At 46.3% G+C, this 11,986-nt stretch overlaps 4 protein-coding genes across 4 annotated transcripts; 3 read left to right on the forward strand and 1 right to left on the reverse strand.

Annotated features, from left to right (window-relative positions):
• The first annotated feature begins 536 nt into the window (after positions 1–536).
• Positions 537–2,397, forward strand: F4822DRAFT_423195 (U-box-domain-containing protein). The gene is made up of 3 exons (XM_051459950.1): positions 537–1,185; positions 1,274–1,823; positions 1,902–2,397. Exons 1-3 carry the CDS (start codon positions 1,085–1,087, stop codon positions 2,073–2,075), a joined length of 825 nt encoding a protein of 274 aa, XP_051308444.1. The 5' UTR covers positions 537–1,084; the 3' UTR covers positions 2,076–2,397.
• Positions 2,398–2,798: 401 nt separating this feature from the next.
• Positions 2,799–4,326, forward strand: F4822DRAFT_435347 (putative aminotransferase family protein; the record flags this gene model as incomplete). The annotated part of the gene is made up of 3 exons (XM_051462158.1): positions 2,799–3,723; positions 3,793–3,828; positions 3,908–4,326. 3 exons carry the CDS (start codon positions 2,799–2,801, stop codon positions 4,324–4,326), a joined length of 1,380 nt encoding a protein of 459 aa, XP_051308445.1.
• Positions 4,327–4,476: 150 nt separating this feature from the next.
• F4822DRAFT_440945 (drug resistance transporter EmrB/QacA subfamily) lies at positions 4,477–7,160 on the reverse strand (the record flags this gene model as incomplete). Its single annotated transcript, XM_051462811.1, has 9 exons — positions 6,423–7,160; positions 6,235–6,368; positions 6,058–6,181; positions 5,937–6,003; positions 5,745–5,884; positions 5,322–5,690; positions 4,911–5,272; positions 4,788–4,851; positions 4,477–4,735 (listed from the first exon to the last, which is right to left on the reverse strand). Exons 1-9 carry the CDS (start codon positions 6,626–6,628, stop codon positions 4,477–4,479), a joined length of 1,725 nt encoding a protein of 574 aa, XP_051308446.1. The 5' UTR covers positions 6,629–7,160.
• Positions 7,161–8,097: 937 nt separating this feature from the next.
• On the forward strand, positions 8,098–11,556 carry F4822DRAFT_423200 (Pkinase-domain-containing protein). The gene is made up of 4 exons (XM_051459951.1): positions 8,098–8,859; positions 8,990–9,124; positions 9,186–10,741; positions 10,797–11,556. Exons 1-4 carry the CDS (start codon positions 8,838–8,840, stop codon positions 11,001–11,003), a joined length of 1,920 nt encoding a protein of 639 aa, XP_051308447.1. The 5' UTR covers positions 8,098–8,837; the 3' UTR covers positions 11,004–11,556.
• Positions 11,557–11,986: the final 430 nt, after the last annotated feature.

The raw sequence follows: 11,986 nt of genomic DNA on the forward strand, positions 1-11,986 counted from the left end.
CATTCTCGAGGCAGATTGATATTATACATACATACCTAGGTGGTATATAGGATATCGTTTATTTTACTGGACAGGTATTTAGGTGAATTCAATCGCTGTTCTTTCCGCTGTAGGAGATATTGTAGGTAGGTACTTCTACCGTCGTCCGACTTTCCGATAGCGAGTCTCAAATACGACAACCTAAAGCAACGGACATCCCCTTCTACAGCACCTTATCGCCCTATCGATTCACCAATTTAGGTGGATATGTACCTAAAACGTAGCCCAGTGGAAGAACGGACGCCCATTGGAGAGACCTCCTAGCGGCCCGACCCCCTGATAGCGCTTAAAGCTCTCGGGCCAGCACCTAAGATCTACACGTAGGTATCCATTAGGCGGCGTCAACCCCCTGTTTTATTACCCCTAGCATGTACGTACATACGTACATTAGCTGAAGCCGATCGCCGATCTGAAAGCTATTATCGATAAAAATATATAGTATTTTGTACTTAAGCTGCTAAGTTGCCGAAGCCCTGGAGGTATTCTCGAAGCTTCGTCTGACAAATAGTTACTTCTAACATTGTTCGTTGGGACAACCGCATTATTATCTCGTGACGAAAACCAATATCTCAGCGTCAAACAAGGCTGGAAATGTTTGAAACAGATAGAATTATGGGATCAAGTCCTTTATATTTATAAAATTGTATCTTACCTAAAAGTTCGAAGTGCAGGTTACGCGACATCATTTATTACCCGCGTACCCGCCTTAGCCTTGGCTCTTTCACTGTCTTCACTGTACCTCCCCGTACGGCCTGACCTCTCGCCTCAGTTGTTCACGATCCAATGAACCCGCCTTGTCAATAGTAATGCATTGACCGTCTCGTCCAACTTAATCCTTTGTAGCCATTGCCTTTCCACTAATCTACCACCTAGAATCAAAGGAACCTTCACTTCCATCTCTCACTTCTACCACTGCTACCCAATCATTACTTGCAACGCTGCCTAAGGTATCACAGATCTTAGGAACAAATCTACCTAATCCTTCCTTTCCCATCCAGTTAATCCAGTTAGTCGTACGGCTATCTGGTAAATACTACCTGCCGCCATGCCGAAGGACGTAGAGAGATCTACCAAGCTCAAGGACGATGGAAATCGTCTCTTCCAGGCCGGCGACTATGTAGGCGCTGAGAGCCTCTACTCGAAAGCGTGAGTGATTGGAGGCGTGTGTCTGTATATATTTAATGGTGCGCCCGCTGGGCCGGCTGACATTTATTCCGACTTTTCTTCATCACAGTATCATCGCCGACGAGTCGAACTATTCTCTGTACACTAACCGTGCTATGGCAAGAATCCGACTCAATCTGTATGAGTCTGCCATTGCGGACTGTAACGAGTGCATCAAGCTGAGTAAGGACAACCTTAAGGGCTACTTCGTCCTCTCCCAGGGCCAGCTCGCCATCCATGACTACGACGCCGCCCTCCAAAGCGCCCTACACGCCCATCGCCTGTGTGTCGAGACGAACGAGAAGTCGCTGGCTCCCATCACCAACCAAGTCCTGCGCTGCAAGAAGGAGCGCTGGGAAGACATGGAGAAGAAGAGAACCCGCGAGGGTCGGGAGCTAGAGAACGAAATCGCCGAGCTGATGCAGCGCGAACGTGACGACATGGTTAACTCGTGCTCCAACGACGCCGACCGGGACGAAGTCGCCCAGGAATGGGAGCAGAAGATTGCTCTGTTCAAGGCGACTTTCGAGAAGGCTCGCACTGAGGATCAGCAAAAGCGAGAGGTTCCGGACTGGGCGATCGACGACATCAGCTTCGCTATCATGGTCGATCCCGTCATGGTAAGTCCAAATTTATTATCTTTTTTTTTTTTTTAACAACAGAGCATCGCGTAGACAGATGACTAACTAGACCGACAGACCAAGACCGGCAAGTCTTACGAGCGAGCATCTATCATGGAGCATCTTCGTAGACACCCTACCGACCCTCTCACGAGAGAGGTTTTGCACCCCAACGAGCTTCGACCTAACCTTCAACTCAAGGAAGCTTGCCAAGAGTTCCTCGACAACAATGGATGGGCTGTGGATTGGTAGTAAATATCTTACAACTATTGAATTCTCGAGATGGTTTAGTTGAAGCAGATACTTCGGCGAAAGAAAGCCGAGGAAGAATGTACCATAGGAGGAGGATTTATCGTTGATTTCAGCAAGCCTTGCATCGGACGGCGTTTTACGGTGGTTTAGCCGGGTCACGGATAGACCTGGTAGGGATATCTGACTCTGCAGCATGAGCAATGGGAATATGAGGAACTAGTCACGAGCAACGACGGCGCGCTTGTTTTTAATGTGGACATATCGCGAGTCTCATGGTCACTCATGCACTGCATAGCACCAATTCGATGATTTCTTTTCGGAATATCGTGTTTACCGTGATCTTCATTTCTAAAGTAACCATATAACCTAAACTTGTCATTTTCGTATAACGTTCTATAAGTAAGTCCCGCGTTACTATGACTAAACTATCCTTTAGCCTGCAAGTCACGATAAAGCCAAGTCCGACGCAAGCCGATATAGGTGAGTGGATCTACTCCAACAACCCCGGACAACTAAAGATAAAGATATACTTCTACATGGCATAGATAGCTCCCCATGACGTAGGTACCTACCTTTCTATTCTCTCCAGTTTACAGCTTCGAATCTGAATCATCCATGTAACCCACAATCGGGACAAATAACTACCTAAGTAGTCAGTCACAGCTCTGATTTATAGATTAAGACACTTTATTCCCTACTACCTTGCTATATATATCGCCCACGATGACAATCAAATACCACCCCAAGGAAGAGGAGAAGGGAGAAGCGACAATGTCGACGACGGATATATCTTCTCTCAGCAATCCCGAGGTCCCCTTTGGTGTACCAATGCGCAAAGCGCACTTCGCCTTTGGCCCGCACTATACCCCGCTAAATCATGGATCATACGGAACAGCACCGATATCCGTATTGCGCAAGCACGAGGCCTTCCGCGCCGAAGTTGAAGCTGCTCCGGATCCCTTCATCGCTCTCGAATTCCACGATCGCCTAGCACCACAACGCGCCCTCGCTGCTAAAGTCTTAAACTGTCCTAACCTTAATGAGCTGGTTTTCGTACCTAACGCTACCACTGGCTCAGACACAGTTCTTAAGAATCTAGTCTGGGAAGAAGGGGACGTAATCTTGTGCTATGAACTTATTTACGAAGCCCTTGCGCACGGCATATCTTGGATTGAAGAATCGCGTGGTGTCGGTGTGCATGTTGTGCGTGTAGCGTGGCCGATATCCGACGATGACCTCATAAACGCCATGGTCGACGCCGCGCGGAAGATCAATGCGGAGCCTGGGCGTAGGGTGAGACTCGCGATTATAGATACCATCATCAGCATGCCCGGGATACGGGTACCATTCGAGCGGCTAGTCCCCGCGCTACAAGCCGAGGGTGCATTAGTATTGGTAGATGGCGCGCATGGAATCGGGCAGATCGATATTGACCTTGCAAGGTTAAAGCCAGATTTCTTTGTGACGAATCTACATAAGTGGTATTTTGTGCCGAGAGGTTGCGCCGCGTTTTATGTTGCTAGGAAACACCAGCATTTAATTCGAACGACGCTACCAACGAGTCATGGGTTTAGGCCGAAGGGGAGGTTGGGCGGACTAGGAGAGACCGAGAAGAGGAGTGCGTTTGTAGATATGTTTGATTTCACTGGTATGTTTTTTTTAGTCCTGGATGGGACGATATATACTACGAATACTAACGTACGCTTCCCCTAAACAGGTACCGCCGATACCACGGCTTGGCTCTGTGTTCAAGGTAAAAATGCGTTTTTTAGAGCGTCTACTAGTTGATCTGTTGGGTACCTACTTCAGGATTTACTAAATAATTTCTTCAGATGCTCTCGACTTCCGCGCCAATGTTTGTGGTGGCGACGCAGCCATCCAGAAATATTGCCACACCGTAGCGCAAGAAAGCGCCGCCATCGCCGCCGAAATTCTAGGAACATCGATCATGGACTCTGCGAATTCCTGTATCCGAGATTGCTTCTTCGCCAATGTGCAACTGCCGCTCGAGATAGGTACAGACGCACATGGTAAAATCGATCCAGCGCATGCAGATAAAGTGTCAGACTGGTTCAAGGTAACTGGTTCCCGCGAGAATGGTGTGTATTTTCAGACCGTCCTCTATAGGGATGTCTGGTGGTGGCGTATTAGCGGTATGGTATACGTCGAAGTAGAGGATTTTAAGAGGGGAGCCGAGATCCTAAGGAGCTTGTGCGAGAGGGTTAGGAATGGTGAACATATCACGGGGTAAGCATCTAATTAGGAATGGAAATAGAAACTGCTTGGCTATCCCCTGCGGGTGTGTCAGGATGGAATGGTTAGTTCGAGGTTCGGCTTGATTAATTGTATATATACACTTATATATACTTTATTTATACGTGAATAGGATAGATCGAGAGGATTAATATCCTTCGATCGTGGCCGCGCTCCTTAATTTGCGCTCCCAAAGCGTCACAGCGAATGCCCAGACAACTGCGCTAAAATACATCATAACACGCAATTGCGCATTGAACCCGTCAGCGAAAACTTGACGTACCTCATCACGAGTCACGTCCGGGAGGGTATTTACGTATTGAACAGATTCGGATATTTGTTGAATATCTGCTGGGCTAAGCAGAGATGGAAGATTCGACCGTAAATGGTTGTTAAGGACGGTCGAGCTAGTCATAGGTTATTTGACGGCCTTGTTAACCCTCTCGGAATTCAACTTACCTGATAGCTAACCCTATTGTCCCCCCTAATACTCGTATTTGGGTTATGGCCCCCATAGCGACAGCTGTTGTGGGGTGAGTTAGCCTACGACATTAGGCGTATCAAGAAAGCGAGATAGCTTACCCATATCAGCTCGGTCAACGACCATTGGTGTGAATATCAATAGTGACACAAGGCTCATCCCAAAGGCGAACCCCATTATGACTTCATACCAGTACATAGCGCTGCCGCTAGTAAAGGGTATCGAACTTGCAAGGCCAATCCCCAGCAACTGCATAGATGCTCCGAAGAGTAGCAAGTAAAAAGGGGGTATTTTGAACCTTGCCGCAAGCTGTCCGGCTACGGCAGTGGCTACAGGGGATGAGAGCAGGAGCGGAAGAAGATGGATGCCGGCTTGAAACGCACTGGCTCCATCGACCGCCTGAAAACGTTGCGGGAGGTTGATTAAAACCGTCATAAAAGGAGGACCGGTGCAGAGTGCGATCCTACTTTATGTTAGCAGGTCAATTTTATAGGTTCCATAAAACCACTTACATAATTAACGAGCTGAATAGGCGGCTCTTCATCAATCGAAGAGGGAATATAGGTTCCTGAGGCGATCTTGGTCGATCCACGAGCTTTTCCCAAACGAGAAAACCGATGAAGAGAACTCCACCGATAATTATCGTACTGAGAATAGCTGGACTTATCCAACTATATCGAGAACCTGCTTCTTCGAAAGCAAAAACGATCAGAGCGGAAGAAAAGAGCAACAGGACGGCTCCAATGATATCCAGCCGACGAAGAGATGATCTTGATATCTTCGTATGGAAATTCATCCGCACTGTCGGGTTGTCGAGATTTGGAAAGTGGGTAGGCATAACAAACGCGATCAAAGCGGTTGCTACAGCTCCGGCAGGAGCACTATGATAAAGGTTAGTTGATTTGATAGTAGAGTATTCGTAGGGTGAAAACAACTTTAAGAGGAAGACCCATCGCCAGGAGGAATGGTCGTTGATGGCACCGCCGAGTATAGGACCGAGGACGGAACTCAAGATGGAAACTAGCGAGATAACTGCAATATAATTACCCCATTTCTCAGGAGGAACCATTTCGGGCTGACGTTTTATTAGAATACATATCGAGACATTCGACTGGTAAGGAACTAACTTGTATAACTGTCACCATTGCATAAATCCCGGAAGCCCCAACGCCCTGTAACGACCGAAACACGATCCTAGACGACGGTTAGTGAGCATACAAAAATATCACGCGGCAATAAGTTGCGTACAATTGTATCATATTCGATATCGAACCGCAGACAATTGAGAAGACCGTGAAGAAAGCTAAGGCGACCAAGATTAACAACTTGCGTCCCAGAATATCACTAAACTTAGCATACACGACTAGAAAGCCTAAGAAGTGGTCAACAAAACATCCTAAAGCGTTTTTATACAATTGAAGTTACCTGTATAAGTAATAAGATAGGCGGTAACAACCCAATCTCTTTGCTCAAAGTCTCCTAGAGCATTGGTGATGGATATCAAAGATGTGCTAACAATTGTAGTTTCTAAAGTGGATAGAAATAAGGACAGGCACAATCTGCGCAGAAATTAGACCAGGACTGTTAAACGTGACTATAATTAGAGGCAATACCCAAAGGCAAGAGTATATAATCTCCATCCTTTCAAATATTTTCGTGGTTCTGCAAGTACGTGTTGGTTGTCATGTTGAATGTTACCCTCTTGAGGCTCTTTCAAATCTCCTGTCGGACCAAGTATAATACCCCCATCCTCGGCATGGCCATTGTCCCTATTTGTAGGGGTATTTCCATCTTCTTGAATTTCAGGAGTTGGGGCCATCCTTGCCGGCTTCGATAGATGGAGAAGTTAATAACTACCACAAAGACGTGGTGTCTAGAGATAACGAAGGACATGAAGAAAGGACAGTTTGGCGTATACGAGATTTGCGACGCGATGAGCTAGTCAGTGGGGCAGGGGTAGCTGGACCCATGCTTCACATACAAAATACACCATCTATCTAGCTACTTGTTGATTGGAAATAGTTATACCTCGTTCTGATTATTATGATTCTCTTTCAAATACTAGACTGAGTTCTACATGAAGATTATTTTCCAAAATTCTCATAACAAGTGTACCGGTGTCGTCGGGCGCTATAGGATAGAGTAGGAAGAACGATTATGAAGGCGAGGATTGACTCGCCGCATTTGAATCCTACCTCCTCGCTGCGAAACTCACAAGGGTCCCGGAGTAAGAACGTAATTATTATAGATTCGATGAAGTATAAGGCTCAAATTATATTCATGATATGATAACGCGTCGATAGTTGTTTATTTGAACTCTTTTTTTTATTCGAATTCTTCTGATCGATAATTGAAGATGGAGGAAAGGTTGGGGTTACCTAATAGGTACATACAGTTAGTTCAAGAATTTTGATTACCTAAGCAAGTCCTAGAGTTTGGGCGCCACCATGAGCACGTGGCTTGCATTCTAGAGTTAAGGCTTGCGCGTACGTTTAGTTACTTATTAAAGCTTACCAATTCAGGGCTTCTACTCCACCCGCATAGTCCTTGTGTACAAGTGAAACCCGATGATAGCTTCTAAGTAACCATCTACCTACGTAAGTAAAGAAGAGAATATCTGATAATCTATATTTGCATTTTCTATATGATGCCTCAAAATGTGGTATAATTATATCGTAACTACAATTATGGTAAAGTTCTATGTGACGAGTCAACGTAACTCATAGATCAAATCTGATATGATGTATATCGCGAGTCACTAATTTGCTTTGACATAAGACCAAACAAAATCCGAGGTTATGCTTGATTTGGATTTAAATGTTCTAGCCCTTTGTTGGTCTATTTTTACTTGCCTTACTTGGCTCATAATCACAAAGAGTCTCAAATTTCAAATGATTGAAAAGTAGCCCGGTCTGAGATAATTTATTTTGTACCAGCCCCTGAATTACTCCGCCACGATCTCCTTTTAAAGCGGCGTACTTTTGATTGCGTAAATTAGATACAATAATCACTATCTGTATGTGTGTATCCGTAGGGGGTATCATAGCTAATTTGCATTTCTATTCGTATTTTCCCATCTTAGATCGTGATGGTATATGTATATATAAATTTCTGGTGGCGCAGTGTTGGATTGGATATGCATCCGAGTTCGTATTTATTTGCTGACTTACATAAGTCTGGTGGATTGCGAGGTATATTGTACGGATAGGAAGATACCGACACAGCGGGACGGGTACATTGAAGAAGGGGCGGGAAGGATATCTTATTAATCTTATTAATTCTAGAAACCGCTCATGGTCTTTGCTCCTACTCATGTGCTACCGTGCTACCCCGCCTTATTTTACAAGTACTGGACTTACGTGCTGGGTTACCTCTTATCGTTCATAAGCGGTGGTCCTCATAGCCCTGGAGGTCAGGTATCACGCTAAAACCCTCCTAATCTTTTAATCTACAGCAGTAAGACAAAACCAAACCCCCCTAAAACTTCCCCCTACTTTCCCCCCTACTTTGAATTTCCAAAGGTTCCAAGCCGTATCGACCGCCTGTGATACGCCCGATGATCAACCCCCCCATACCTTAACCCATACCTTACTAGTCCGCGCCCACCCTTCAGCGCCCATGAACCGCCCATGAACCGAAACATTGACCTTGTCAACTTCAGGTCTTTGACCTTTTCCAATTGATTCATGATCAACCCAACTCAAACCATAACCACATCCATCCTAAAGTAGAAATTTGACATTCATTGCTTCTACTTCCTCAGCCACCTCCTCATAAAAAACACTTCCTTCCCTTTTTTCTTCTCTTTTCCATTTCTTCCCCATCTTTTCCATCTTTATTCCTTCCTCCCTTGGTGCATTGCGACGAGTCGATAAGGGACGCCGGTTGTCTTTGGTTCTGAGATATCGCCGTCTCCTCTTTTACAACCAATTCCTTGTATTTCTTCCTACTTTTGGGTCTTTGCGACCTTCACCGACTTCCTATAATAAACTTCATTTTACCATCCGAGATCAGGGAATCGTTGGAAAATGTCGTGGAAACTTACCAAGAGTACGTCTTCAATTTGAATGTCCTATTATCGTGTAGTTGCTCTCGCGTGCTAGCTCATCCCCACCTGAAGCGACTACTCCTCAGACGCTACAGCACCATAGGCCATTCTACTAACATGTTGATTTATTAGAATTAAAAGATACCCATCTGGGTCCCCTTACGAGCACCTTCTCTCGAAATCCCTCCACTTCCACCATCACAGAGAAGGATGAGAAGAGCCCCATCCCGACCTCTGCCACTCCTACTCCCAGCGATCATGCAATCGGTTCGTACTTGAATACCCGTATAATATCATACCGAATGCTTATTTACACTTTGTCGTGCAGCTGCTTCAGAACATATGGTACAGGAACCCGTCGTCAAGCCTCCCAAACCCGGTATTCTTGTAGTCACGCTACACGAGGGTCAGAATTTCGCCCTCCCCGAACAACATCGTAACGCCTTCTCCCAACATGGCCAAGGCTCCATGTCGACAGGGAACGCCCTGAACGTCGGCTCTGTACGACCGGGATCCTCTCAGAGAACAGTGGCGGGATCATTTGCGAACGGCAGACCTCAAACATCAGCAGGCGGCTTCACCGGTATACCTTCTAACCACGGTCGGATTTCTAGCAAATATCTACCGTACGCTCTATTGGATTTTGATAAGGTCCAAGTTTTTGTGAACTCGGTCTCCGGCAACCCGGAGAATCCCTTCTGGGCCGGTGATAACACCCAGTACAAGTTCGATGTGTCTCGAGTCACGGATCTTAACGTCCACCTATACATGCGAAATCCCACCGCACCCCCAGGCTCGGGACGAAGCCAAGATATCTTCCTAGGAGTGGTTCGAATCTCCCCCAGGTTCGAGGAAAAGCGAACTTTCGTGGAGGACCCTAAGGCCAGCAAGAAGGATCGCGAGAAGGCCGCGGCTGAATTCCACAATCGGGAGCGTGAGCTTGGGCACAGCGGAGTTGAATGGGTTGACGTCCAATACGGTGCTGGCAAGCTCAAGATTGGTGTGGAATACGTCGAGAACCGCGCGGGCAAGCTAAAGATTGAGGACTTTGAGCTTCTCAAGGTAGTCGGCAAGGGCAGTTTCGGCAAGGTCATGCAGGTACGAAAGAAGGATACTAGCCGAATCTATGCGCTTAAGACTATTCGCAAGGCGCATATTATTTCGAGATCTGAGGTCGCCCATACCTTGGCCGAAAGATCTGTGCTGGCGCAGATTAACAATCCCTTCATTGTACCCTTGAAGTTTACCTTCCAATCCCCAGAGAAGCTGTACTTCGTGTTGGCTTTCGTCAACGGCGGAGAATTGTTCCACCATCTCCAGAAGGAGCAGCGATTCGATGTTAACCGAGCACGATTTTACACGGCCGAGCTCCTCTGCGCCCTGGAATGTCTACACGGGTTCAACGTCATCTATCGAGATCTCAAGCCCGAGAATATCCTCCTCGATTACCAAGGTCATATCGCCCTTTGCGATTTCGGTCTCTGTAAACTGGATATGAAGGATGAGGACCGAACTAACACGTTTTGCGGTACACCCGAGTATCTAGCACCGGAACTACTTATGGGCAAAGGCTACAACAAGACCGTGGATTGGTGGACCCTAGGAGTTCTTCTTTATGAAATGCTTACAGGTCTCCCACCATTCTACGACGAGAACACCAATGAGATGTACCGCAAGATTCTATCGGAACCCCTTCATTTCCCCAGCGCCGATATCGTTCCCCCAGCGGCCAAAGATCTACTGTCCAAATTACTCAGCCGTAACCCCGAGGAGCGATTAGGAGCTGCAGGCAGCGCTGAGATTAAGGCGCATCCTTTCTTCCACGCCATCGACTGGCGTAAATTGTTACAGCGCAAATATGAGCCGACGTTCAAGCCTAATGTTGTAAGTATATTCGAATTCATATTAGTAGTATCCTTGTTTCCTAACCGCTTTCCAGATCGACGCACTTGATACGGGCAATTTCGACCAGGAGTTTACGTCGGAAGTACCACAAGACTCGTACGTTGAGGGACCAGTATTATCGCAGACAGCGCAAGAGGTGTTCCAGGGATTCAGTTACAATCGACCAATCGCTGGGCTTGGTGATGCCGGCGGCAGTGTTAAGGACCCTTCGTTCGTAGGCAGCATCCAAGATCGACGATAAAATGTCGAACCTTCATTCGGTTATGATACTATGGTGAGGTGAGGCGGGATAGATATAACATCCATCTCGTTAGGAGAGGACTAGCTAGTACGGGTATGAGTTGAAAGAGGCACTAGCAAAGATTGAGACATAAAGATGCCCGAGAGGCTAGATTGCTTTAGTAGAGCTTGCGCTAAGGCGGAAAGTGTGGTTACTAGAACTCATTGCAAAGCACGATCATGATGGATTGTGATGATGTGCTGTGTTGTTGTGTCGTGCTGTGGTTGGCGAAATGTTTACAAGGGATGCTGAACCACGCTGGAAGCACTTTCATATCGGAGTTTGGCATGAATTGTGTTGATGATGCCTCCGAGCTTACACTTTTCTAGGGATCTCAAAAAGAGACAATAGCAACTCTGTAGATAGAGAAGATCGAGGCTGGGAAAAGAAAGCTGCCTTTACCAATATTCTATATCTTTTCATTGTGCTCTTAGCTATTCATTGAATGAGTAAGGCTCTATACATGGGAGATTGTATTTTCCAAAATGATCGGTCTCTTCTTTTTGATCCGAAGCTTACTATTATTTTTTGAGGTTTTATTTCTATCTAGGGGTGGCGATGGTGGTGATTGAGTGATATAATTGTATGTCCGGCCATATCGCCTACCGGAAAAGCGTACACTGCTAGTAAATGTCGGCGCCGTACAAGTACTTTTGTACATAAATAGAATAGAAAGTTACATCCGATGGCATCCGGGATTCCGTCTTGCATGCATACACATGTACAACGCGGCTACCTGGTTGGAAGTAAACTAAAAGCTACATGTATATACATGTATACTCGGATGCGTATAGGTACTCAACCTGGCCGTGGTTCCCGGTTCATATAGGTACATATGTAAGCATCACGTCACTAGCGCGGGGTAGAAAGAGAGAGACATGGAAGCAGGTGGGCAGGTGGGATGAATGAATGGCCTAAGTAGCTTAGCGAGCTTAGCAAACTTT

This window comes from Hypoxylon trugodes (genome assembly GCF_022578975.1).
Source record: "Hypoxylon trugodes strain CBS 135444 unplaced genomic scaffold F4822scaffold_14, whole genome shotgun sequence".
Classification (NCBI taxonomy): Eukaryota; Fungi; Ascomycota; class Sordariomycetes; order Xylariales; family Hypoxylaceae; genus Hypoxylon; species Hypoxylon trugodes.

Excerpts from the sequence above, each read along its gene's own strand:
- F4822DRAFT_423200 (XM_051459951.1), top strand. The coding sequence starts at position 8,838 with ATGTCGTGGAAACTTACCAAGA. Across the intron at positions 9,125-9,185 it reads TCCCAGCGATCATGCAATCG|CTGCTTCAGAACATATGGTA; the intron begins GTTCGTACTTGA and ends TTTGTCGTGCAG. Across the intron at positions 10,742-10,796 it reads CGACGTTCAAGCCTAATGTT|ATCGACGCACTTGATACGGG; the intron begins GTAAGTATATTC and ends ACCGCTTTCCAG.
- F4822DRAFT_423195 (XM_051459950.1), top strand. The coding sequence starts at position 1,085 with ATGCCGAAGGACGTAGAGAGATCTACCAAGCTCAAGGACGATGGAAAT. Across the intron at positions 1,186-1,273 it reads GAGAGCCTCTACTCGAAAGC|TATCATCGCCGACGAGTCGA; the intron begins GTGAGTGATTGG and ends TCTTCATCACAG. Across the intron at positions 1,824-1,901 it reads TCATGGTCGATCCCGTCATG|ACCAAGACCGGCAAGTCTTA; the intron begins GTAAGTCCAAAT and ends CTAGACCGACAG.